The sequence below is a fragment of the Marmota monax genome, unplaced genomic scaffold (assembly GCF_021218885.2).
Source record: "Marmota monax isolate L192 unplaced genomic scaffold, Marmota_monax_Labrador192_F-V1.1 WCK01_AAM20220418_F8-fsc00097, whole genome shotgun sequence".
Classification (NCBI taxonomy): Eukaryota; Metazoa; Chordata; class Mammalia; order Rodentia; family Sciuridae; genus Marmota; species Marmota monax.
The window spans coordinates 7,134,638-7,161,280 of NW_026694162.1; the positions used below are offsets into that span (position 1 = coordinate 7,134,638).

The 26,643-nt window shown below is 39.7% G+C and overlaps 1 protein-coding gene across 1 annotated transcript in view; it reads left to right on the forward strand.

The window, feature by feature from the left end:
• Window positions 1-26,643, forward strand: part of LOC124107678 (short transient receptor potential channel 7) — a 149,887-nt gene that overhangs the window by 118,182 nt on the left and 5,062 nt on the right. Inside the window, exons 4-5 of the mRNA XM_046465862.2 lie at window positions 8,777-8,941; window positions 17,406-17,622. Of these exons, the coding sequence (XP_046321818.1) occupies window positions 8,777-8,941; window positions 17,406-17,622 (382 nt within the window). The remainder of the gene's footprint in view (window positions 1-8,776; window positions 8,942-17,405; window positions 17,623-26,643) is intronic.

Consider the following 26,643-nt stretch of genomic DNA (forward strand, 5'->3'; position numbering starts at 1 on the left):
GCCTGGCACAAATCTCAGCTGTGGAAATAACCAAGAAGCATGCCACAATTGGGTGGGATTGGGGTCCACACATGGAAGAGGAGTCAGGGAAGGCTGTAAACAAGTGAGAGACATGGACACATGTATCAAAATGGAACCTCCCAACAGTGAGGAGGATGTTTCTGATAGTGGTCCAAAATCGAGAAATTTTAGGGTGGGAATATAGCTCAGTGGTAGAGTGCTTGCCTAGGGTACTTGAAGCCCTGGATTCTATCCCTAGTACCAAAAAATAAAGACCAAAACAAAAAGCAAGAAATTTGAAAGCAATACTGTGAAAAGGGTACAGGCAGAGTGTGTTTAAGCAGATTATATGAAATAAAGAACCCCAAATTGTAGCCAAAAGTTCCCTTGGGCTGAGTTCCAACTCCATCCTCCTCCTTGGCTCATTGTTCTTAAGGTACCTCTCCAGATGGTGCTATAATTTTTTTTTTTTCCTGGCAGGCTCTTTAAACTCCTAACTCAATTGCCTTTGGGAATTAAGGAAGTTGTTGTTATTATTTCCAATCTGCTGGCACTTCTACAGTAAAACTGAATTCAGCAGAGACATGAATTCAGTCATTATCTGTTCATCATGACCCCTGGAAAGCAAGCAAACTTTCAGCCTTTTGTACCCATGTGGCTCTTCCAGATGTGATGCCATAGCCAAGTAGTGCTGAGAATCTGCCGTACCACAGCGACAGTAAGTAAGAAGACTACTTTGGTCCTGTGGATGATACCAGGTTTGCAGTCTAAAAGCAGAGAACTTCTGACTCTGCCATTTACTCAAATGGAACCCACTCATTGAACAAACAGGAGCCTTCCAGGAGAAATCTGCTGTCCAGCAGAGGGTCATATAGGCATATACTGAGTATAAGAGAGACAAACTAAGAATTACATAAGAGAAAAGAAAGATTCTCACCAGATTGGTAAAATCTTGGTAAGCCTTCATGGAAGAGATCATTGCAGAGCTGGATAAAACTTGAACAAGGACAGATATGAGGAAAAACATTTAAGGTAGCAGATCCCTTGAGCAGAGACTTGGAGATAGGATGCTTATGGCAGGCCCAGGGACTAGCTTGGCACAGTTTGATTAGACACTAGGAATGAAAAGAAAAAGAGTAAAAAACAAGTTGGAATAACAGTTGGAGGTCAAGTTTTTAACTTTATCTCCCACTTCCTTTCTCCCTTCCCCTTGCTTTGTTCTTCTTTCTTTTTCTTCTTTCCATTCCCTTCAATTCACTTCCTTTCTCCCCAGCTAAAATCCCATCTATCTATATCTCTATCCTTCCATCTATCACAAACAGTATAAATAAAGTGGATATGGGATTAGCATAGCAACTTCTACTACTCTGAAGATGAAAGTCATAAATCAACTGTCCTCCCCAGAAGGACATAGTTCACTATCACAGGGCAAGAGGAGACACCCAGAACTCTGACTGAAAAACATACAAGCCTCTCTGTGGCACGTCTGAAATCCACAGGCTCACAGAGATGCCCTCCTGCCTAGTGGACAGAATGGGACAGTGGCCTGACCCAGAGGAGATATTGGAAGCCTCAGTTGGGAGAAGCAACATAAGGAAGTGATTATGAACTGCTCTACAACAGTGTTTGTCACAGTGTTCTCAGCTTTTAAATGGGCATGATTGTTCTCACCACATTGTATGACAAGGAATAAGTGAAAAAAAATGTTTATAAAGTGCTCAACCTGAACAATGGTAAGTTCTCAGTAATATCTGATTTTTATTGTTTTATTTATGACAAGGAACTAAGACCAGCAGAGGTTAAAGCCCAAGTCCACCATATCAAGAAAATTCAAGGCGGGGGCATTTAGTTAAGTGAAAAGAGCTCAGGCTTAGAGGCAGATGAGAATTAGAACCTCAACTTTCTAGCCATGAGACTGTAGCTAACTTGAGATAGTCTTGCCGCAGTTTGTTCGACTGCAGCAAAATAACCGGGGGGTGACCTGTGCATTGATACAGCAGGAGTAGGAGCCGTTTATTATAGGACAGGAGGCAGTATTTATACATTCCACACAGCTTATCTTAATTAGCATAAACTAGATACATCAGTCAACCAATCAGGAATCTCCACACTTAATGGCTCGCTTTTGTTACCTCTCAAACCACTCCCTCTGGCATTTTGCCAGGCACCATCCAGACTTGTTTACGAACTCTAACATTCCCCTGGCAAAATGCCAGGTGTTATTTTGACTTGTTTACAGACTCTAACATAGTCTAGTCTCACTTTCTTCAACTGAAACATGGAAATGCTAATACAACCCCATTTGTGTATGTGGACATGTAAAAAACATCCATTTTAGAGGAGACATTGTGAAGATTATGGATAATAATATAACTTCAGTTCCTTCCATACTAGATCCTCAGTAAATAACAGTATAAACTTAAAAGATATATCTTTCAAACTTTCCATTTTGCCTGGTGCCCATATTTAGAGGCACCTAAAAAGAGCTGTGACTATATGGTTCCTCACCCAAAACTTACCACCACCATCTCCCAGGACTATCATGGATTATTTTCCTATAATGGCCATTCCAGAACTTCATGGATAAATAAACAGGCTTGATAAGCACAATAATAATGTTGGCCCATACCAAAGTGCCCCATAAATTTAAAACTTAATAAAATAATAGTAGTTTTGTTTAATGAAACACATTATATATTCCATGAATGCTTAACTCTAAAAGAACATAGCTATTCAACACTCTATGCTAATAGTATAAACTCAGCAAGAGTGAAAGAACTATATAAACAGCCCTTGGAGGAACTGGAAAAAGTGGTAATGGGAATAATATTCATTCAAGTGACCACCTTCAATACTTACTCAGCACTGTGATACCTCTTGCAGGTATCACAAAACTAAGAGCAGTGAGATGGCTGACCCAGGAAACAGAAGATCTATGTTTTGAACATGGGTGGTCAAACCCTAGAATGTGTTATATTCTAGCAACTAGATTCTCTGATGATGTGGGGCACAAATAAAGAGAAACCCATAAGAAATGGCACTAATGCCACCATCTAATGATCCATGCTTCAATGAGCACTTGCTATTCATTCATTCACCCACCATGAAGGGCCTGCTCAGGAATTAATAGGGTGTTGCTATTAAGTTTTGCTCCACTTCCAATAATAAAGCCGAGAGTTCCCTGTGGACAAAGATTGCAACCTGTCCCCAGTGCTGAGAACAGTGCCTACTAGAGGATTCCCTTGGGAATGTTTATTGAGTGGATGAAGGAATGAACAAGTGAATAAACCAACAAAATAAAACAGTAAATGACTGACCTTTCCAACTCTCTTCTTTCCTCCCAACCACCATGACTTGAGAACATTGCCAAGACAAAAAAGAAGGGAAGAATATTAGCACCATGGAACCTAATCCTATATAATGCTCCAAATAAGAAATGACACAACACAATTACTATAATTCATGTGGACTGCCTGCCCTGCATTGAGAAACAACCACTTGATGGCTGATGCAGTGTCTGTCTTCTTTTTCCTCTGAAGACAGTTTCCAGAAGAAAGGATTTCTATAACTAATGTTAGTGACAAGCAAAGGGGAAAATCTTGACCAAAGTCACATGAGACATAGTCGGGGGAGGGGTGCTTTGATAGCATATCTATATTAAAGAAAGTTATCTTCCCCATAAGCATTGAATCTCATGAAATTTTTCTCCAGCTAAGTTATTCTTCAGCTTATCAAAACATGCATTGCCACATCTCATTACTGTATAAATAAGACCTAGTATCAGAGAGAAAAATCTATGCTTAAGAGATATGGAAATCATATAGTCTCAAGGCAGCCCTCTTCCCTTCCCCCCAAAAAGGGCTACATGCAGGACTTAGCAGCTTTTAAGGTGATGAAGAGGAGAGGCTCTAAGGGAGGGAGAAGGAGAGAAGAGCTTTCTGCAGGTTCTGTCTATAATCTGCGCTGCTCCTCATTGAGAGAGGGCTCCATAATCATTAGAGGAGCTAGTACCAGTGTGTCTGATGAATAGGCTTGATGGTAACCCTGACGGCCCCAGCAAAGAATAATAGCCCATTTTGACTTAATAGCCTGGATAAGTCAAGCTCCACCTTCAGTGGGGGATGAGGAAAGAGGAACTGGATGGAGAAGGACTGCCTGCTTAGGTTACATGGATACTTTAAGAAAATGTCTGCCAACAAAACAGCAATCAGGAATACAGGCAGGAAGGTGAGGTAGGGAGTGGGAGGGAGGAAAGGAGAAACAAAAGGAAGAGGGGAAGAAAAATGGAAAGGAAAGGACAGCCATTGGCTTGTTTTTATTTATCTAAAACTAATATACAACTTATTATTGCCAGGTTCTGTTCTCAGCATTTTATAAATACTGACTCACTAAATGTTTTAGTCAGCTTTTTCACTGCTGCAACCAAAAGACCTGACAAGAACAATTTTAGAGCACAGAGTTTTATTTGGCACTCACAATTTCAGAGGTCTTAGTCTATAGAGAGATGACTCCATTGCTCTGGGTCCTAGGCAAGAGAGAATGTCAAAAAAGTGTGGTAGAGGAAAATGGCTCAGGACATAGCACCAGGAAGCCAGAGAGAATTTTTCTCTCACCATTGACAAAATACATACCCCAAAGGTATACCTGCAATAGCCCACCTTCTTCAGCCTAACTATAGTTACCACCCATTAATCCCTGTCAGAGGATTAATGCGCTGATTAGGTTAAGGATCTCATAACCCAATACCTCTAAACTTTCTTGCATTGTCTCACACATGAGCTTTGGAGGACATCTAATATCTAAACAATAACATTAAATCCTCATTATCAGCTTCATTTTACAGAAGAGGGAAAGCTAAGCATGTGAAGAACTAAGAATAACCTAACAGCATCTGGCCAGCCTAAGGCAGAAACAGGACTTAAACCCAGGTAGCACTACAGCAATCCATGTACTTAACCACCCACTATCATAGAAGTCTTATATCCTGTTTTTAATGTATGGGCTATGGGTCTGAATGTCCCATAAAACAGCCCTTAAAAAACTCAATATTGGGTTAAGGAATTTTTGTACCTTCTCCAAAACTGACTAGTTTAAAACAGTAGCTACTTTCTTGTGGATGAATATAAGTAGAGCAAAGAGCAAAGGGTGGTTTTCCTTTGGGTTATGAAAGAAAAATAATAGCCCATGAGCCAATTAAAAATAAATAAGAGCCAAGGTTCAGCCAATATGCCTCCAAAATCCTGAAAAGCTAGCATTATATTCTCAGAATGCACCTGTGGCTAGGAGGAACAAGAAGTTTAGATATTACCAGAAAACAGCTTTGGGCACAAATGTTACATTATCCATGAAGGCTGGTGCAAATGGGCCACCAGGAGAATTGAGTTGGGATGGTTTCAAGAACCAGCAGCCCACAAATTCTAGTCCCTCAGGTCCTATTTCCCAGTCTGGCTAATCCCACATTCTCCCTTCCATTATAAAGAATTTTGTCTCAGAGTACTCTTCTATCTTGCCTAGCAGTTGAACTTCCTAAACTCCCTGCATTACCCAGTTTACTGAACAACAGTTCATCCCAGTTATGAATATAATTTTTTTCTCTCCTATAAGGATACTCATCCCCACATAAACCCACCTTAAAAGATTCTCAACTCCAGCCCATTACAAACTCCCTGCTCTAAATGGTATGAATCATTATCATTAGGAAAATCAAGGCAGTCACATCAGCTCTTCCCTTGAAGAATTTTCCTAAAAGTACCATGCTATAGGCCAAAATGGCTTGGGGCAGGAGAGGCTTAGGTAAAACTCGTGGTGACATTCATCCTTTGATCATTCCATTCTTTTGTGAGCTAGATGTCAAAGAAAGCAAACCCAAGTAAATACCAATTTTCTGAGTTCCTTTCTATTCTAGCTGTCGGCTTCTCTTCGTGGGTTCCTCTCTGACCTTGCTTTTGAAAATATTCCTCCCACTCTGAGTTTTTCCTACCTTTGTACCTTGACTCTGTGCCCTTTTCGTTAGAGTTTTCTTTGTGTCCTGTTGGTGTACTTCATTCGCTACTCTCATCCTCCTTGGATCAGGGATGATATATTTTGTGCATCAAAATTACAGCAGAGAAAGTCCTTTGATAAACATCAAACTACGTGTCATGAAGGTGTCTTCTAAGGTCTTCCAGGAGTATAGAAAAATGCCCATAAAAAGGTAAACATCAACTTGGGCTTCAGTTATCAGCTGCTGTCAGCTTTCTGAGAGCATTATATTATAAAGCCTGTCTACAAATAAACAGTGTGTTTAAAGCTAGATTGCTTTATTATGGAGGAATAAATGCAGCTGTGGAAATTAGCAAAGATCTAATCAAGGAAAGCAGAGTCTCAGGAGAGTACCTCTCTTCTAGTTAGATCACTGCCTTCCCCTCAGGCAAGTGAGGGACAGTAGGGATGGTCCCCACTTTTCTCTGTCTCAGAATCCTGCCCATCTCATGCTACCCAATCTGTTGTGCTGATTTGCCTGCATAGAAACAGCAGAGCAAGCATGGGGTGGGCTCTCCCCAGTCACAGGGAAACTAATAATGGCAAATGCAACAAGAGCCTTCCAGGGAAGCTAAGGTACAGGAAGCCCTAGGGTGAGTCCAGTAGTCATCTTCTACTATTTCATGGGCATATGTCCCACCTTGGAATCAGATTTTGAGTCTCCAGAGCAAGGGCCCTTTCAGTGCCCATAAAAGCTTGACTGATGAAAACAAAAATGACTGTTCCCCCCATGCTCACCCACCATCCACTCTGGGACCTTGTTATGACTGACTAGACTATGTCACTATGACATTTACATAATTTTCTGTCGGTTGCTTCTCTTTGTTATGAGTTGGAAAGGGGGCCAGGACAGTACATTATCTGCTGATCTGTGGAGTCTTCTGTGGATTGAGAAGAATCTGTTGTGTCTATCTTGGAAAGACCACAATAGTTAGTTGCTATGAGTCCAATAATGCTACAAAAGAAGGCTCATTTGCTTGCATCTAATATTCATGTAATAGTAACATCAGAGGCTGCAGAGCCCAATAAACCTTTGATAGTGTCCTTGCAGATCATTTGCTGCTACCGTGAGCTCCCAGAAACTAGAAACAAGAACATGTCTGCATTGAAAATTCTAAAATAGCTCTATTTATATTGTTCTTATAATGAAAAGAGAATGTTTTACATTTCCCAGAAATCATTGTACATGTTCTCTTAATACCCAAAATGGTAAATGGGATGAAATGGGCACATTATACTCTGGGGTAATCAGTTCAAAGTTTTTTCAAAAAATATCCAGTCTAGTCTTTCTAGTCCATGGGTCCCAGTAGCACCCCTATCTATTGGATATGCAGAGTAGAGCCAAAGGATAGGCCTGACAAAAGCAAATAATACCTTTTCCTGACATGGGGAAAAAATAAGCTAATGTTTATAATTTTCTCAAATTTAAACTTTATTCCCATAAATTTTACTTAAATATTGCCTATTGCCAGTTATACTGGCTAGGACACAGGGTCAAATGAACAAATGGCCAAGTGGTAAAAACTATTTGCAGAAAAGGGGTGTTTTGATTGTGGCAAATCAAGCCTATATGCTAGATCTAGTGGGAAAAGGAAGTTTTGTCTATGAATATAAGGATATCTCAGGGCTCATAAGAGCAAAGTGGAGCTGGGTCAGACACTATCTCAGCTTCTTCACATCTTCATTCTCCTTTCTCTTTTCAACTAGCTTATTTTGCTAACTAGTCTACTCAGAACACAGCTGCCCAGATCTCCCCAGGTACATGTTAACTGCCTACTATATAAACTGCCTCTTTCATCATACTTCCAAATACCTAAAAGAGAAAACCTTATGGGCCCAGTTCAGATCAAGGTTCTATCCCTAGTCAAATAAACTATCATAGGTGTCTAGCGACGAGGCCACACAATATCAGATGGTCACAAGAGGTCCAACTTGTAATTTGAGCATTAGGGCAGGGCAGTTTCAAGGGAGGAAGATGGTGGTGAGAGGCTGCATGATGTCCCAAAAGAAAGGTATTACCTGGGAATAAAATGTGCCAGTGCTCCAGCACACCACGAGAACTCCATGGATCCAAGCTGAACACCACTGAGATGCAGTGACGAAATACAGAGGAATTTTCAAATGTTCTCTGGAAACACTTTATTTTTTTTTTCCTTAGACCACATAGGAAAAGAGAAGGGTACCTTTCTAAAGTATCTCATTTAATCCTATAAGATGACCTGATAAACTCTGTTTTGCAGATGAGACTATTAAGGCTCAGAAAGGTTAAATAGCTGGCACAAGGACACCAGCTAGTAAATGGCAGAGCAAAATCCAAACCCAAAATCTGACTCCAAACCCCTAGTAATGATCCAATCATTCCTCTGTGTGGTTTTCCAAATGAGCCCAGAGATAAATCTCCCCTGATCAGATATATAGCCTGAACTAAAGACAAGCATTTATACAAAAGCTGACTATCATTTTCTGTGGCTGAGGCTTCTCCTGGGCCTCACTTTGGAAAGGACTAATTCAGCCAGCCCAACCTACAAGGGTTCTGGCTGTAACACAAAGCTCTCCAGCATCCCAGAGTCAGAAGCCCCGCCCATCTCCACTTACCCCTGCAAGTACCTGCCCCAGCTACCCAGCTTCAATGCTCAGGTCGCCCCCAGGTCAAACACTTCAGCCCCAAGTTACTTCTAAATTGTATACTGTTCAAGTGCTATCAATGCCATTTTCCTGTTGCGTTTTGTTTTTGTTTTTTGTTTTGTTTTTACAGTTCGTTGCTCATCCTAACTGTCAGCAGCAATTGCTTACCATGTGGTATGAAAATCTCTCAGGCTTACGTCAACAGTCTATCGCTGTGAAATTCCTGGCTGTCTTTGGAGTCTCCATAGGCCTCCCTTTTCTCGCCATAGCCTATTGGATTGCTCCCTGCAGCAAGGTACAGACTGCTTAAGGTGCATGTCGTTTGCAGTTATTTCTTCTCTCTTCTTAGCATGACCTGAAGTTCATGTTGTTCAAATCAGCACTGATTTTTTCCCACTATTATTGAAGAATAATAGTCCTGGGCTGGGGATGTAGCTCAGTGGTAGAAACCTTGCCTAGCATGAGAGTAGGCCCAGAGTTCCAGCCCAAGAACCAAACTAAATTTTAAAAGATAATAGTTCTAAGATATCTAGCAAAAGTAGCAAGTCATATAAGAGGGAAAATGTTAAAACCTGTTTTTTAATCATCATTTTTAAAGAGAGAAGAGCAACAAAATGGGAAATTTGAAACATGTGAGGTATAATCTAAATGGATCCATAACAGAACAGAGAAAGAATAAAGGCACTTTTCTTCTTCTAATTATGCAATGTGCTAAGCATGTCCTCCAAACCCATAATACAATCATCATAATTATGGTAATAGTAATAGCCAGCACTTTTTGAGTACTTTTTCTTTGCTAAGTCCTTTTCATGGACTTTTCTTTTCACTCCCTCAATTACATTATAACATATATGCTTCATTGAAGTCGGTTCAGAAGTGAGAATTAGCAGGCTGAGAATTAAATTGCAGCTCATTCTGAGGCACTGCAGACCCATTGCCACATTGTTCTTGTTTTCCTAGCCTCCTTGATGATGTTCTGGCCCTCATGAGCAATTAATTAGGTTACAAGAGAAAAAAGGCAAAATATGACCTCAAAAAGTGCAGGGCTGGTTTTTAAGAGAATATGTCAAGGGACAACTGAAGACAAGAGGAATGGTATCTCCAGGTGCCAAATTATCCCACTGCCTGTTCTATTACCCACCCCATAGCCCAGCCATTTGGTCCAAAGCCATAGAAAGAACCAGTACTCCAGCTCAGGGCAAGAGTTAGTGTCTAGAAAACCAAAGCATGCAAAGATTTTAAAATACGTTTCATGGGTTTAAGATTGTTTTTAAAGGGTCCAAAGCTACATTTATCTAGTGATAGATTTTTAAAGAAATTAAGGTAATCAACACTCAAGAGAAAATATGACTACAGGGAGATTAGATCCACAGGAAATTTGATCAGCTAATGTGCTTAATAAAAATGTCACCAGTGAGCTGACCCTCTTGTCAAGTCCATTTATAGAGAACTCAGTCCAGAATAATGGGCCTAAGGCTCCAGGGGTGCAGCAGAGGCCACCTAACCAGGCAGGCAATGATTTGACTGTCTCAGAGTCAGTTAGGAATCATAGAGGGAGGCCAGGCCTCAAACACTGTCTTCTATGGACAATATTGAAAATAAAAGCCAAATACTGAGTGTTCACAGAATGTGACCTTATATTTATTGAGAATTGTGTTTCTACAGTAGTCTCATGCTATGTACTTCTAAATAATAATACATATGTAGATAAAACCACTTTTGTTCTGTCTTTTTTTATGGACAAAAAAAGCTCAGAAAACAAAAAGAAACTAACCAGATTTAGAGCTAGACTAGAGCTGGTCATTGGTTGCAGGCACGTGTTTTGATGCTGGAATCATCTAGTATGTAGTGGAAATTGGATCCTGGCCTTTACCCAGAGACTGCAAGGATAGAGACACTTGCCTATACTCTCTCTGAGCCTCAAAACTGATTCTAGGCTTTTCAATCATTAAAATAACAGCATTGTGGAGAAAATGCTGCCAATCCTCACTTTTGCTACAAAGCTAAATATGACAGCTTCCAAGAACCTGGAACTAGTCAACAACAGCAAACTGATTTGCCTCTGCCTGCCTGGTAGCATGGAAAACAATTCAGAAAAAAATGATATTCCAGCTGCTGATGAAATTTTTTTAGCTTTTTGGTAGGTTTGAGAAGAATCTTGGCAAATATGCATTTAAGACCCACCAAAAACGTATGTAGTACAGGAAGGATATTCTGGAATTTCTCAGGCCCAGTAAATCCAGGAAACTGATACCACCCTAAAGGGGATAAGGGTCAGATCTGTAGCAGTCTACTGGAACATTCTGGAGGAAATGATTACAGGAAAGTTTTGGCCCATGACTGGGGCTTTCTCTCCTTTGTTCAAATACTTGTCTTATTGACATTTGATGCTCCCAAAACTTCCAGTTAGACTAAAAGTTAAAGCACTCAAGATAAACATGGGCTGATCATTAAGGCACTTGTCATTTCTGTGTACTTTGTAGATTCAGGTCTGAGCTCAATGCAGGGGATGGGGCATGTTGATGGCTGAGTGACAAGTCTTCATCTGTGGTATTAAGATGACTCTTGGTGGCATCATTCATAACAAGGAAAGATTGCCTCATTAAAGAGCTTTTTGAACATGCTCTGAGGCAGCCAAAGGACAGATGAAACAGTGAAGATATTTTTAGTTTTTCCTTTCACCACTTAGAAAGAAGTCTTTTCAAGTTATTACTGGGAATTACAGAGAGGTCACATCTAGCGTGTGACAAAACCAGCCCTCTCTGAGGACTCCTGATGTGCAGAAGACCATGTCTTCCCAGGAGGAAGGCATGGTGAAGAAGTCTGCTAATGGGCTGGTATTCCTCCTCCCAATGGGGTCATTGCCATTATGTCTGTCTATTTCTGTAGTTTCATGAAAAATACAGTGCATTCCAGGGATTCCATGTTTTAATGATATTATTACACCTCCATCTAAGAAACTAGACCTTGATATTTTTTACAAATATATTTATAAACCACTACTGCCAAATTTCATCAACTGGCTGATGTCCATCAATATCAGCAAATGTTGGAATTTCTGTTTTCAACTTAATAGTGCATTTACTTCCTAATAGTTTCAGTTCTAATTTAGGAACTATTAGGAACAACAAAATTACTTGATTAGCCTGCCAAGATTAACTCATTATTTATTTCCTATTAGATTCTCAAGGCTGTCAACTCTATTTTTATATTATTTTAAGTTCCTGAGGATCCCTAAGAAAGGCAGTTAAATAAGGGGGTATAAAACTAAGGATGTCAACAGGAGCCAGTTTATTAATGTTGGTTGAAGAGGGTAACCAAGTCACAGATGAGTACATATGGTGATAGGTGCACACATGAAGCATGTGACAGGTTTGTCAGGGTCAAGAAAAAATAGTGATTTTGTTTTATTTATCATTTCTCATTGTTATTACCAACATGGTTGACAGGCCGCTGGGAGAACAGTGAGTTCCTAATCACATGGATGTGTGTAGTTAGACATTTTTTCCTAGAGAGTTCTCTATCCTCTCAACAAAAGCCCCAAGGCCAAAGGGCCTTAATGGCTGATTAGCCTATTCTGCATCCTTTGCTGTTTCATTCTGATTTACAATTTAGATTGTTTGCTTAAAGTCTCAGAGCTGAAAGAATATCAGTCATCCTCAAGGATTCAGTGTCTCCACTGCATGTAGACTGGGGCAGAAATCAGCACAATGAAAACATTGAGACTTGCACAAGTTCTGATTCTAAAAGTATGACAGGAAAAGCTACTCTCTCCATTACCATACCTTAGCTATTTAGCTATCCCTAAAATTAGTCCCAGAAATCAGGAAGGGAGAGCTGTAAACAACTTTAGAATTTGACCTGTTATCTTTGTAGTGTGCAATCTTATCCTTACTGCCACATAACTCTTGCTTAAAGGCATATCTAAGTGTTTGTCATTATCCCCCTCCATTGTCCCAAACAAGAAATTCTAGTGAGAAAGTCATGAATAAGCAAGCAGCTTTTAAAGATCTATACTTAAAACCACATGTTCTAGCAGCCAAGTAAGAGAAGACAGTGACTCCAAAGGCCTCTACCCAACATTCACTCGTACCAGGAAGATAACAGAAAAATTACAGAAAAATCACAATACAATTTTTTGAATGGTAGCCATGGAGGGAAATTTGTGCCAAGCAATAGAGAACTGCTGTTCTAACACTGATAATACTTCTACCCCTCAGTCCAAAAGGATAGTCCACTCTGCTGGGATAGGACTTAAGAATTCCAGAGGCTGGTCACTTTCATACTGAACCCAGTCTGAGTCCCACAACATTACTCCTCATCTCTCCACATAGTTCCTACCACAGTTTTTGGCCTGTATCTCTCCCACTAGGAAAGCAACAACTTTGAAGGAAAGGACCAACTCTTGTACTCTATTTTATTTTCATCACTTTTAGTGTCCCACATCATGTTGCACATGGATGGTACCGCAAATATGCTCATGGCATAAGCATAGAAGAACTCTGTATGGGTTTGATTTTTATGAATCCTTTAATGTGAGCTTTTCAAGAGTTAGTCAGGTCTCTTTTAAATTTCCCTTGAGGGGATTCCCTGAGCTGCTCAGGGCCACCTGTTGAGATATACCTACACACATTACACATTGCATAATTCATTGCTTGCATCAATCCTGTGCAGGAGGTACTATTTTGTCTCCATTTTACTGAAGAAACTAAGACACCAGTTTAAGCAACTTGCCAAAAACCTATGGAGCTGTGATTGAGAACTGGGATCTCTGACTCCAGAAATATGCCCATAGCCACTACATATACACACACATGCACACACACACATGCACACACATAATTCTCTGGTTACATCAACAGTATTATGACCTTCAACGCCTACTGTACACATCTTAACCTAAGACTTGATTTGGAATGTTAGAGCTGGAAGGACTTTTCTAGAAAGGAGAAAAGAAAACCTCTAAAGGACAAACTCTATCCTTTCCTTTTCTTTCATTAAAAGTCTCACCGTGTAAACTCCATTATCACTCAGCACCTCTTCAGCCCACAGAACAAACTGTGACTTCACATTAAAAAGTGTATATATTCTGATTAGAGACACCTAAATGAATACTCCCCTCAAAAGGGGAGATTCCTGATCCCTAGGTTAGACATTTTTGAATAAGAATTTAGAAGAAGCATATTGAGGAATCTACCAGTAATTTAACCAGGATCTTTCTAATATTTAGAACAACTAGACTTTAAAGAAGTACGTTTCTTTTTGGAATGATTCCAAAGTTTGCATCTGTCCAACTTTCCAACTTATAAACTGAGCCCTTATAAACTGAGCTTGAGATCATTGGCATCTGGCTGAAAGTGAGGTTGACATTTGGTGAGGGAGACTCTGGTGGTATAAGACTAGAAAGAGGTACAGGAAACATTTATCCTTGTGATCTACTGAAACCATGGTCATAGGTTACTTTCTTGGCATAGGAGACCCTCAGACCACCAGGTGCTTACACTAGTGGTTAAGGTCAACAGTCCAGTGGCATGGAACAAAGTTATGCCAACCAGTAAATGCAGGTGCCCATCCCTGAGGATCTGTGAATGTAACTTGTTTGGAACCAATTCAAGGGCACTACTCAGTTGCTCTCAAATTCATATATTTCTCAGAGTAAAAGAATAGTGCCCAGGAAGTCTGAGGCAAGCCAGAGACTAGATTCTACAGACATATATCTTCTGTGATGTTCTCAGCTAATAAGGTCCTAAGCTGCTTTTAGCACGTTGTCAGACTCACAGGTTCTGTACTGCAGGCGGAATGGACAACTACATTTGCCAAAGCTCTAACATCCATTTTAAAAGCTGTGACCTGACCCAGTTTTAATGATTCCATAACTAAAAGCTGTTGGCACATATTGGTTGAATTCTTTTTTCTTTTGGCTCATCTGATGGTCTGTGAAGGGGAACATTTTCTCCAAGGGTAATTTGCTTCAAAAATTGTCTTAATGTGTAAAATAAGAAATTTTACACAGAAAGAAAAAGAAAGCCACTAAAATAACTGGATTTCATCTGACCTTTGTCAAAATTTTACCAGTTAAAAAGATGCATTTGTCCCAGAAAAACAAAAAGAAAAAGAAATCAATTCCTAGTCTCATTTTTCTTCGCTATGACCTAGATCAAGTGGGAACTGAACCCAGGGTAACCTTCCAAATCACCACAGGGCGTTATCAGGGTTTTTTGTTTGTTTGTTTGTTTTGTTTTTTTTACATTTTGCACTAATGATTTATACACACTCATCTTCTGCCATAGGATACCAACTTGAAAGAGGTAACAAAGAGAACATAAATCTCTAGTACCAAGGTCTTCTAGGGAATCCCAAGGTCAGCTTGGATTTAGTCACAAATGTATTCAATCTGATGCCTCACCTGGATGAGAAGAAGATGGAAAGGTGTACCCCAGATCAATAGAAGACATATGTAGAGTCCATAGACAAAGGGTCAGGAAAATTGGCTGACAATCCCTTAAGAGCTATGTCTATGTCCAAGTGTCCTATCTTTTTATGATATTCCTATGGATCTGTTGTGAATACAAGATATGGGGATACCTTGCCCTCTCCTTTCCTCTCCAACTCCCCTCCTAAGGTCTTTTTATATTTTCCATTATTACTGTGCCCTGAATGAGGTTGTGACACAATAATAAGAAACAATGTGAAGACTATTTAAGGATAAAAAGACTATTTAAGGATATCTCCTGGGTACACCAAAATATTCCACGGTCCTGATTGGGAAATGGGGCTCCAAGATGCCAACATCATTAGCTAAAATGCTGAGAATTTCAAAATGGATATTTAATATCATATAAAAAATGAGACTTGAATTGATTCATATTTTTACTGAATTTATGTGAGATATTTTTATTAGTCCTTTCATTTAGTTTCTGCCTTCTGAAATTAGTACATCTGCCTACTGCCAAAACAGTCTCTATTTTTGTAAATAACAAAGATAAACATTACAGTTTATACAAATTTCATTTGTAAGATATTTGTGGGCCTTTGATTATCAGCTAAGCAACTGTTTACATTTCTGAAGTTATTTCAAATATCATACAACAATATGCATGTGAACTCAAGTAACTTCTAACACAATCAGGGATTTCCTTTGTCTGGATCTGAGATACAGGGTTTTTTTAAAGATAAAAGCAGCTTCTTAAAAATATTACAGGTGGTTCATGCTTGTAAACCCAGCAGCTTGGGAGGCTGAGGCAGGAAGATCACAAGTTCAAAGCCAGCCTCAGCAAAAGCAAGGCACTAAGCAACTCAATGAGACCCTGTCTCTAAATAAAATATGAAATAGGGTTGGGGATATGCCTCAGTTGCTGAGTGCTCCTGAGTTCAATTTGCAGTACAAATATATATATATATATATATATATATATATATATATATATAATAGTTGATAGTTCTATGTCATCAGACTCATAATAAATCATGTTATATGAAAGACTAGAATTAAAAGGAGATGATTATCATACTGAAGCACATTTAAAGAACATTATCAGGGCATCTGATTTACAAATGCTATGTTGAACATAGTCATAATTAGGAAAATTTTACCTAGATAAGCCCCCGTAATTGATTTTCTGTTATACTAATACTCTAGCTCCTGGGTGACATTTCACTCTAGGACTCCTGAATGAGGCAGAGTGTGAACATCAATTAATCAGTCACAGATTATAACTGAATATCTTCTCTAGAGAAGGAGCTGAGATTCAGAAAATATTTCCCTCTTAGCTCTTGTCTTATCACCGTGCCCGGATAGGGGCTAAGGTTTGGTGCTTAAATGAGGATGACAACAGTGACCAGGAAGAGACCCAAGTAAGTTTATTAATAGGGATTCAGTAAGGACTCAATATATAGCCCTTAATTTAGCCCTCAAAGATCTAAGTGATCTTTGGATGGGATGCCCTGAGATCTGAGAAAATGTGACCAAAGCTTGCTCCCAAATAGGGCAAATTTTGGACTATTTCAGACTCATGTGGAATGAAGAATTAACACTAGGCCATAAGAAAAACTTGAATAAATTTTAAAATAATAGCATAGTCTATGTTCTGTAAATATGCCATAGTAAAGTTAGAATTTTTGAAAGCAGGAAAAAATAAAGTCCTACTTGTATGGAAAGAAAATAATACCTAAGTTGAAAATTAAATCAAAAGAGAATTTTTAAATGTGCATAATTATCAATGAAAGTGTTCAATGTCAAATTTTGTGGGAACACAGTTAAAGCAGTACCTAGCAGGAAATATATAGATTTTTAAAAAGTTAATCAAGATAGAAGAAAGGTTGAAAACTATCTAAGCATAAATCCCAATTAAACAGCAAAAGAGCATACCTCAAATATATCTTTTGAAATTGTATATTCTATTCAGTCATATTATTTTTTCCCAGATCTGAAGGACATAAAAATCATATCCATGCAGACAAGAGTATCTATTCAATCAGATGTAACATGATGACACATCAGTGTATTCCATTCCTTTCTATTAGCCCCTCTAAGACTGTTAAATAGGAAAAAAATTGAGGTCAGTATTAAATAGATTTGGTCAAGCAGCATCTCACATTTATATATAAGAAAAAACACTGTCTGGGCTCAGTTAGTAGTCTGTCTAAGATGGAAGATTCTCTGGTTAAATTCTGGTTTGATGAAATCAATGTTTTAAAGAAAGACCTACACCCACCTAGAGCTGCCAGTTTAACACATCTTGTGCACATTTTGTTTTCAGCTAGGACGAACCCTGAGGAGCCCTTTCATGAAGTTTGTAGCCCATGCAGTTTCTTTTACAATCTTCTTGGGACTGTTAGTGGTAAATGCGTCCGACCGATTTGAAGGTGTTAAAACCCTGCCCAATGAAACCTTCACAGACTACCCAAAACAGATCTTCAGAGTGAAAACTACACAGTTCTCCTGGACAGAAATGCTCATCATGAAATGGGTCTTAGGTAAGCAAGTTGCTCTTTCTTTTGTTCTCCCCCCCCCTTCAATTATAATAGGCCATTATTAAACTCTGATTTCTGAACTCAACCTCCCCTCATGAATATACTCTTGGCAGACAAAATAGCAAGTGGATGACCAACAAGAAAGTCAAAGTCAGCTTTTATGTGAGCTAGTGTTTAAAATGCACAGGCTCGTAAAATAACTCCCAATTTTGAAAGGAAATGTTTGGGGAAAAATTTGTTAAGTATTTTTCATTAAAAATATATTTAAAATGATTGTAAAGTGGTTTGCGTGGGAAACCTTATTTTGATCATTTAAAAATGTCTCCTGAAAGCCTTAGGAAATCAAGTTCTGCTTCTAAAAAAAGGATATAAAATTGTATAGTTTAAAAGATATTTTTGTTATTTCAGATACCTAAAATCTTGATAATAAATATAAATCTACAATTTAGAGGGTAACATTTTCTCATTATTTGTGTAAGAGTTTTATTTTGGTTCACACCTTTGGAGGCTAGGAAGTCCAAGATAAGGCAGCTGCATCTGCTTGACAGCCTGTACTGTGTCAACTTGTGGTGGAAAGTGGAAGGGCAAGTGGGCATGCACGAAGGAGAGAAAACACTAGGAGCAACGTCACTTTTATAAAACTTCACTCTCACAGTACCTAATCCAGTCCCACAGAGCAAGAATCCACTCGTGTGAGAAAGCATCAGTTCATTCATGAGGACCCCATAACCCAAACACCTAACATGGGGCCCCATCTCCCAACACACTGGGGATCATGTGAGTTTTGAACCATACTCAATCATAGCAATTGTCTTCCATTAAAGAGTGGGGCTGCAGTGTAGATCAGTGGAGGAGCACTGCCAGGCATGTGTGAGGCCCTGGGTTCAATCCTTAGTACACTACAAGGGGAAAAGATTAAAGAGTGTTTTACTTTATTCTGAAAGGATATTTGCACATCATTTTCATTCCTTTCCATTCCTTCTTAGAGTGGATCTGGAGAAGCTAAGGATTGTTTACCTTTGTATTATGGAAATTCACTTCTGAGGTCTCTACTGAAAGTCCTGGTGGTCAGTAAAGACTCTCAGCTCTTATAGTCAGAGCTCTAGAAATTGTCCAACTTATAGCTCTCTGACTGTTGTCTGTGGAATCCACTTTTTGTTTTTATGACTTAATATTCAAGAACATTCAAATTCTTTAAATTTCTGGAATCTTTTGTTTGTTTCCTTCAGGGGGTTGTGTTGATTGGCTTGCTTGCTTGCTTGTGTTTGCACAGTACCCTTCTCTCTGGAGCTCTGCCTGAGCTCTAATCTCAGCCTCTTCACTCAGTGAGACTGCCTGCTGTGTTTCTGGGCCCCCTCCTATGCATGGCAGACTGGAATGTGCTTTCAGAAAGAGAGCTAGTGTCCTCATATGACTTACCTCATGGTTCCCATTATTTAGGAATCGCAGACTTATGCTGTCTCCAATGTCTGAAAAAAATTCTTTCTTTTTTTCTTCTGTTATTCCAGAGTGGCTGGTAACAGAAATCAGGATGCTTTTTTTAAAGCATAACCAGAAAAACATTATCAAACTTAAAAGAAAATTAATAATTTCTTAATGTCTTCATACATCCAAATAGTAACAAATGCCTCTGATTGAGAGAGGTATGTTGAATAAGTAACAGCATGACCTGCTTCCTCTTTTCCTTCAGATCTCTGTTCATATTTTACCCTCTCAGAGTAATTGAGCAGATAGGAGCAGGTACACTTATCCCCCTTCTCTAATAAGGTGAAAAGCATTCTAGGCAGAAGGAACAGTATATGTTAAAGCCTAGAATCCAAAACAAGCTGGACATGTTCAAAGAACATCAAGCAGACTAATGTAGCTAGAGTACATAAATACAGAGGAGAAAAGTAGAGATGAAGGCAGGAGAAGAGCTTTGCAGAATTCTGGGCACAGAAATAACATCATGTGAATTCAGTAAAGAGTCAGTGACTGCTGTGTTAAGAACAGATGATTGTGGGACAAATAGCAGAAGCAACAGACCAGTTAGGAAGCCACTGCAATTATCCAAGTGGTAAATCGTTAATGTAAGGGGGCAGGAGATGGTGATTATATTTTGAAGATAAAATCCAATAATATTTACTATTGTATTATATGTGGGATGTGAAATAAAGAGAGCAAAGACAATTCCAAATATTTTAGCTCAAGCAATGGGATAGTACAAAGCCATTTACTAAGATAGGACCAGACAAAAATCAGTTTGGACAGGGAAGAGAAATGGAAATCAAGACTTCAGCTTGAGATCTATGTATTAGACATTTAAGAGTAAACATCAAATAACAAATGGATATATATGTATGAAGTTCAGAAGAGAAATGAGTCTGGAAACAAAAAATTGGACATATCGGTATATTTACATAAATTATATGAGATCACCTTCACTTTGAATATAGACAGATGACTGAGGATCAAGCCAATGGTTTAGGTATGGAAAGATGAGAAGTATCCAGAAAAAGAGATGAGGTAAAAGGATAACCAAGAGAGTGGTGACCCGAAAGTAACTATGTCAAGAACCAGGGAGTGATCCTTTATGTCAGATATTGCTGATGGCTCAAATAACATGAGATCTGAAGATGGACCATCAGCTTTGGAAGCAAAGTTCCTGAACAGGTGGAGCAATGAGATCCAGTGTCCGATTAGAGTACTTGGCCTTAACAGGAACATGGACCCTTCGTTTATTGTAACAGGAGGGAGGGTGAAGGCATAGTGCAGATGGTGTGTTGTGTAGGGATGCAGTGGTGGGAACATATAGATGTTCTTTTCTGATATTTTCTATTTTATCCATTTTTTCTCAATAAATATGTTTTAGTTATTAAGCATTTGCATTAAGCATTTAGTTATTAAGCATTATGTCAAGTTCTAAGGAAGCAACTATAAATAGGACTAGTATTATCTTGTTCTAAATATCTTCTGGAGCTCTTTAATTATGACAAAAATAATCATGATGAACTTTAAGAGATAACCTTTGTGTTCATACAGAAGGCTCTTTTTGCTGGTCCATTGTGGGATCTAACATCTAATCCACTCTCTGCTCAAAAGTAGCAGAGCATAAAGTTGTACCAGGCCCCTGCTGATGGCATCTTAGAATTCTGTTTCCAGACACTGTCAGGAAGGCCTTGAATCAGTTAGAAAGACAACTCCACAGACCTCTCTCCCCATGACATATCACACTCATAACTGTAGTACTTCGTACAAACTGGTTATGAAAAGACCCGAGTCATTGTTCCCTCTTTGCCAGAATCAGCTCTAGAGTTGAAGAGAAGCTTGGGACCCAATAAGTCCAAACTGCTCCATGCAGGGATGGAGGTTTTAACCATAGGAAGGTGAATGACCTTATCCAAGTCTCCCAGTTTCTGCCCTTCCCACTCCCATGCCTCAATCTGTTCTCTGCACTAGAACTAAAGTGATCCATTTAAAAGGTACTCATATCTTGTCACTCTACCTCAAAAACTCTTCAGTAGTTTCCCATCTGCCTCGGTGTGACAACTAGTGTTATCACACGGCCTATAATGCCCTCAGCTCTCTGCCCCATCTCTATGGTTCCTCCCACCACATTTCCTCTCACTCACCGTGTCTTAGGCCCACTGGTCTCCTTGCCTCACTGCTTCTGCTTCAGAAGTCCTGCCGAGGCTTGACCCCTGTGCCTGGCGAGTTCCTCCTTCAAGGAGCTGTGTGGGTCACTCCTTACTTCCTCAGGTCTTTGCTCAAAAGTCCCCCTTCTGAAAATAAGAACTTTTTTGAATTAACCTGTTTAAAATTGCAAGTCTCCATACCCTACTTCCTCCTCTTCTGTTTTTCCTCCCTTCTCTGATTTTCTTCGTAATAGTTACCACCTCTGACAAGACTATAAGAATGCTCTTTGTTTCTTGTCTAAATTAAAATTATTTCTGCAGTCATACAGATTTGCAGCTGCTCTTGTCATCTTCTATTTAATTGTAATCCTCTCTCCATATGGACATTTAATTTTCTCAATGACCTCTTTCAGTGGCCACATAAGAGTACTCAACCATATCCCCAACCTCCTCCTATTGAGCATATAGATTATCCCTCTTCTGCTGTATCATTTCACAGGAGAGTTAAACCCAATTAGAAATATGTTCTCCTTCACTCCAAATGCTTTTCCTGGTTATCAGCAGAATTTTAGAAACTTCTGTCAACCCAAGATATTTAAAGCATGGGATGGAGAGGTTAAGGCCACACAGAGACTTAGAATATATAGCCAGCAGGGTAGAAGAAAATCCAGGAGGACACAACATCAAGGATGTCAAGTAAGAAGCATGACTGAGGAAGAAAGGACAAATTTACTGGTAGGCACATATATTCTGTAGAACTATCAGATGAGTGACTTTGCAGAGTATGAAGTGAACCAGAGACTATCACTCCTTCCAGCCTGAAGAGTCCCCAACATCAGTGGCCTATGTTTATTACCTGATTACACATAGTGACTCCAGATTAGTTGACGAGCTTATAATAAGCTTCTCAACTGGAGCATGTATCTCCAGAGACGCTCATCAGGGGAGTATATAAAATGTTAGTAGTTCCCAGAAAGCCATTACAGGCTTGGAGGTCAGGAAACTTCTCCTAATGCATGTAATTCCTCCATCCAGGAATAGAATTATTTCACTCTGCCCCAATCTCCTAGAAAAACTGTCAGTGTCTTCTTAAACAGATGCTACAGTACTGAACACTTAATTGGAATGAAATGCAAATGTCCAGTTCTAGCAAAACAAAAAAGTGTTAGGGGAATGAGCTTGGGACCAGGTGTCAAGAAACCCAGTCCTGACTGTGCCCCCCTCTCTTTAGTGGCCTTGCCTCTCTGGATTTCAGTTTCCACATCTGTAAAATATGAAAGTCTAGCTATTGCCTCACCCCAACCCACTGAGGGCAGTGCTACATCTTAGCTCCAAAATCACACTCTTAGGCTTGACCAAGAGTAAAACTATAAAGTCATGTGCACTGAGTTATTTTAACAGTCTCCACTTACATCTAGGTAAGTTTTCCTAACAAAATATCCCAATCAATTTTCCAAAGTTCATTCCTGAAAGCCAGACCATGTGGCTGCCCTGCGTATCACATTTAGGGGCTTCCCAGGCACCCAGAATGAACCCCAGCCTCTTTAGCACTGCCTAAAAGAGAGCTTTTCAGTGGCCTCACCTGCAGCTACTGCCTGACCCTTGAATCTTATGGAGCACCTCAGTTCCCTGGAAAGACCTACTCCCCCTTATGTCTATGGCCACCATCTGGAACATTTTGCCAGCCCTTGCCCCTTCACCTAGTCAACCACTTGTCCCTCGCCCTAAGTGTCACCCCCTTCATGAACTCACGCCTCCACTGAGTCAATGGATATATGGTATGCCAAGGTCATATGACAGTAATGTTGACTTTCCTGAACATTTTTCATTACAACATCTGTCACCCTATAGCACTGTGACCTGTGGACACATCTGTCTCCAGCACTAGACTTAAATTACTAGGAAAATGTTACCAAAATCTCAGTCCTTGTCCCCAATGCAAATCCAATGACAAGGACACAGATTTGAGGAAAAATAAGTTTTATTTCTTACCTAGCAAAGGAGAAACACAGTGGACTCCTGTCCTAGAGACTGCAATTCTGCCGATCAGCAGGAACAGGGCCTTTTAAAGAGGTGATTAAAAGGCTACATTACATGTATCCTCTGTTGGAGTAGTAATTCACTTGTTAATTTGGGAGACAGTCATTTCTGAGATTTCTGGTGCAATCCCCAAAGTCTAGATTACTTTGCTCCTATGGTAGATGTGTACTCAAGGACAGATAAATGCCTAAAATGGGGAAGAAAAGTAAATCAGTTTCCCAGAAACTAAGATTAGGCATGGGGAGAGATTAGAGAGGAGCAGGGAGAGAGGAAAAGAACAAAACATGTCCAGTCTAAAAATGAGTTGCCATGGCAGAATGGCAAGGACTATACTCAAAGAATTAAAGTCAACCACTGTTACAAAAGACTACCATTATGTTGATTGTTGTATCCCCAGAATGGCGCCTGGCACAGAAGTGAAAGTCAACATCTGGTTCATGGATAAGTGAGTTCCTGACCCATCGTTGTAAGCTTGTACTTAGTGAAAGGCATAGTGGAGTCAGCACAGTGGGCAACAAGAAGCCTGGACTGCCTGTGTGACTTTGCACAACTTGCTTGCCACCTTTATGTATGAGTTTCCTCACCTGTAGAGTGGAGATAATCATAGTACTATCTATTAAACTAGTATGAAGATGCAGTGTTTATAAAGTGCTTAGCACAGGACCTGGTACCTAGAAGGAACTCAGTAACTGATGGCTACTATAATTAGAAAAGAAGACAAAAAAGAGAAGGAATTTTCTTAGGACATTTTTAAACCCTGAAAGTTTCTGAGATCAGAGTTTTTCAAAGGACTGGTTATTGAGATAGTGTTTGTATATTAGGGCCTGTGGATACAGAACTCCCAGGCATATCTGCCCTCCTGTGAGTTCACAGAACATCCGTATCCTGGACCAATGATAAGAAATTGGCCTGAGGGAACAGAAAAGCAAATGTGGGGCCCTGAGATGCAGAAGAGGAACCCCTGGGAGCAATGACCATTTAAAGACTGGGCATATTTAAGCCTCACAGGACTTCGAAGGGGGAGCCCTTCTGAATGCCATCTGAGCCTGGATGGAAGTGAATGCTTTTTTAGATGTCAAACTCCATCTCCACAGCCTGCAGGCCATTACTCAGAAGCTATCTACATCAAGCTACTCATTTCCCCTGAGACTTCCTGGCAAGTCCCAGCCTATTCCTTGGCCAGGCCCCCTTCTTAATTATCTCTGACCTTGTTCTCTGAGCTCTAGGCATCCCTAAGTGATGAGAATTTGGCCTGAAGGAGGCTCAAGAGCCCAGTATCCACAGCCCTTGAACCCTTGGGCTCTGGATACTTTGATTGGCATGCTGGAGGCAAAAAAAACCCTGAGGCTCAGCTCCTGTATCAAATCCTAAACTACCCTTGGCAACTTGGAAGTAGGGGGCCTCATTTCACTCACTAAAGTAGTTAATTTCACACATTTCTTTTTTCATTAAGCGTTTGTGCTGCTCAAACACTTGGGCCTGTTACTTTTACTTATGGCCTTGGAATAATTTAAATTAGTCTGGGTAAGTTAATATATAAATCTAGGAAAACTGACGCAGACATTTGACCATGGAGAAAGTGATTTGCAATGCCCAATGAGGTGTTACTCTACCCATCAGGAAAGTCAGTTTTCTGTACATAATTTGCATTTCAGTTTCAAAGAGCTTTTAAGTGTTTGAAGTTACTCCAAAATCTCAATTCATTCATTTTACAAATATAAAATCTGAGGTCCCATAGCAAATCAAGGGACTTATCAAAAGTCACACTGTCATTAAATGTTGAAGCTATAACCTGAACCCAGGATTTCCTAAATTAAAGCCAATCACTGTAAGTGATAGTCTGTGATTCTCCTAAGGCCCAGCTAAAAGCAATTTCACTAAAACATTAGGAATTTTAATTTGGAGGTAGAGGAAAGCAATAAACATTTTCCAGCCTGTAATGGTTTTTCTAATAACATTTTTAAAATACCTATTTGAACAGGCAAAATGAAAGTATATTTCAGTGTTTTAAGAAAAATATGACTTCATTGAATTATCATGCAAATTTTGAGAGGGTATGCTTTAGAAGTAGCTTTGTTAAAGCAGGGTGGAGGGATGGAGACGGATGGAGGCAGGGGTTGGGGGAAGTCTTGTAAACAGACCTGCAGTGTTTTGGGATATTTCCTATTGTGGGAACTCCAATTTGATCTTTAGCACACAAAGCCATGACTCTTCTCTAAACAGCTGCTCTCAAATTATTTTTTGCTTAGAAAAACATTTCAATTCTTTTTATTTTATGGGCCATTTCCACCATAAAAAGGAAAAATTCTGACAAAAACAGTTCCTGGACAGAATCCCAGAAGAGTATAGGCAATCAGCTCATCACTCGCACACACCCAGACTTGGGCCTATGACCAAGTCAGTCATACTCTGGCCAGGGTAGAGCCACCATCATCCTCTGTTTGCTCAAGCATCATCTTTGACTCCAGGCTTTTCAGCAGCTGAATTCTCAAAGCCCACTGTATTATGATGTGGGTATCTGTCAGTGTGCTTGCATTTGAGGTGTAGGGAAAAGGAAGAAAAGTACTTAAGCAAATGACTGGGGGTGGAACTCTTGAGGACTGATGGGTAGACCTGGTCTGCTGGAGTGCAGAACGTATGGAGATAGAGGAAGATCGAAAGGTTCAACAGTCTAGTTTTGGAATTTGGATGTTAAATAAGGACTACATTGCAGGTGTTTGAAAAGGAAAGTTAACCATGATGTGACCTGTACTTCATGAGGTAAGAGAATGGAGTTGAAAATTAAAAGGGTAGGCAGGATCTGAGAGTCTACCAGAGGAGGATGTGCAGAACTGCTGTGATCACTGATGACAGCCAGAGGAGTCAGAGATGCAGTAGAGAGTACTGGGCAATGAAGGGACAAAGTAAGGATGGGAAGGATAGGGAGGCCAGCTTGAGATAGTTGGTATTTCTGCCACTGGTAGTCACTAACAGCAGTCTCCACAGGGTCGGAATTCAGCTTTGAGGCTCTTAAGAAGTAGAAAGATAGTCACCTGAGACACATTTGCAAAGCAGCTACAATATTAGTGCAGATCTAAAAGAATACCCACCAAAGTATTAGCCCAGGCCACCTCACAAGGCTGAACTGGAAGAGGGATGGGGGAACTATTAACATAGTTTATGCCTTTAAAATCCAATAAATTATTTTTCAAAAACTAATAACTGAAAACTAAAAACTAATTTTTTTTTTTTTAGAGAGAGAGAGAATTTTTTTTTTTTTTGTAGATGGACACAACACAATGCCTTTATTTTTATGTGGTGCTGAGAATCGAACCCGGGCCCCGCTTGTGCTAGGCCAGCGCTCTACCGCTGAGCCACAATCCCAGCCCCT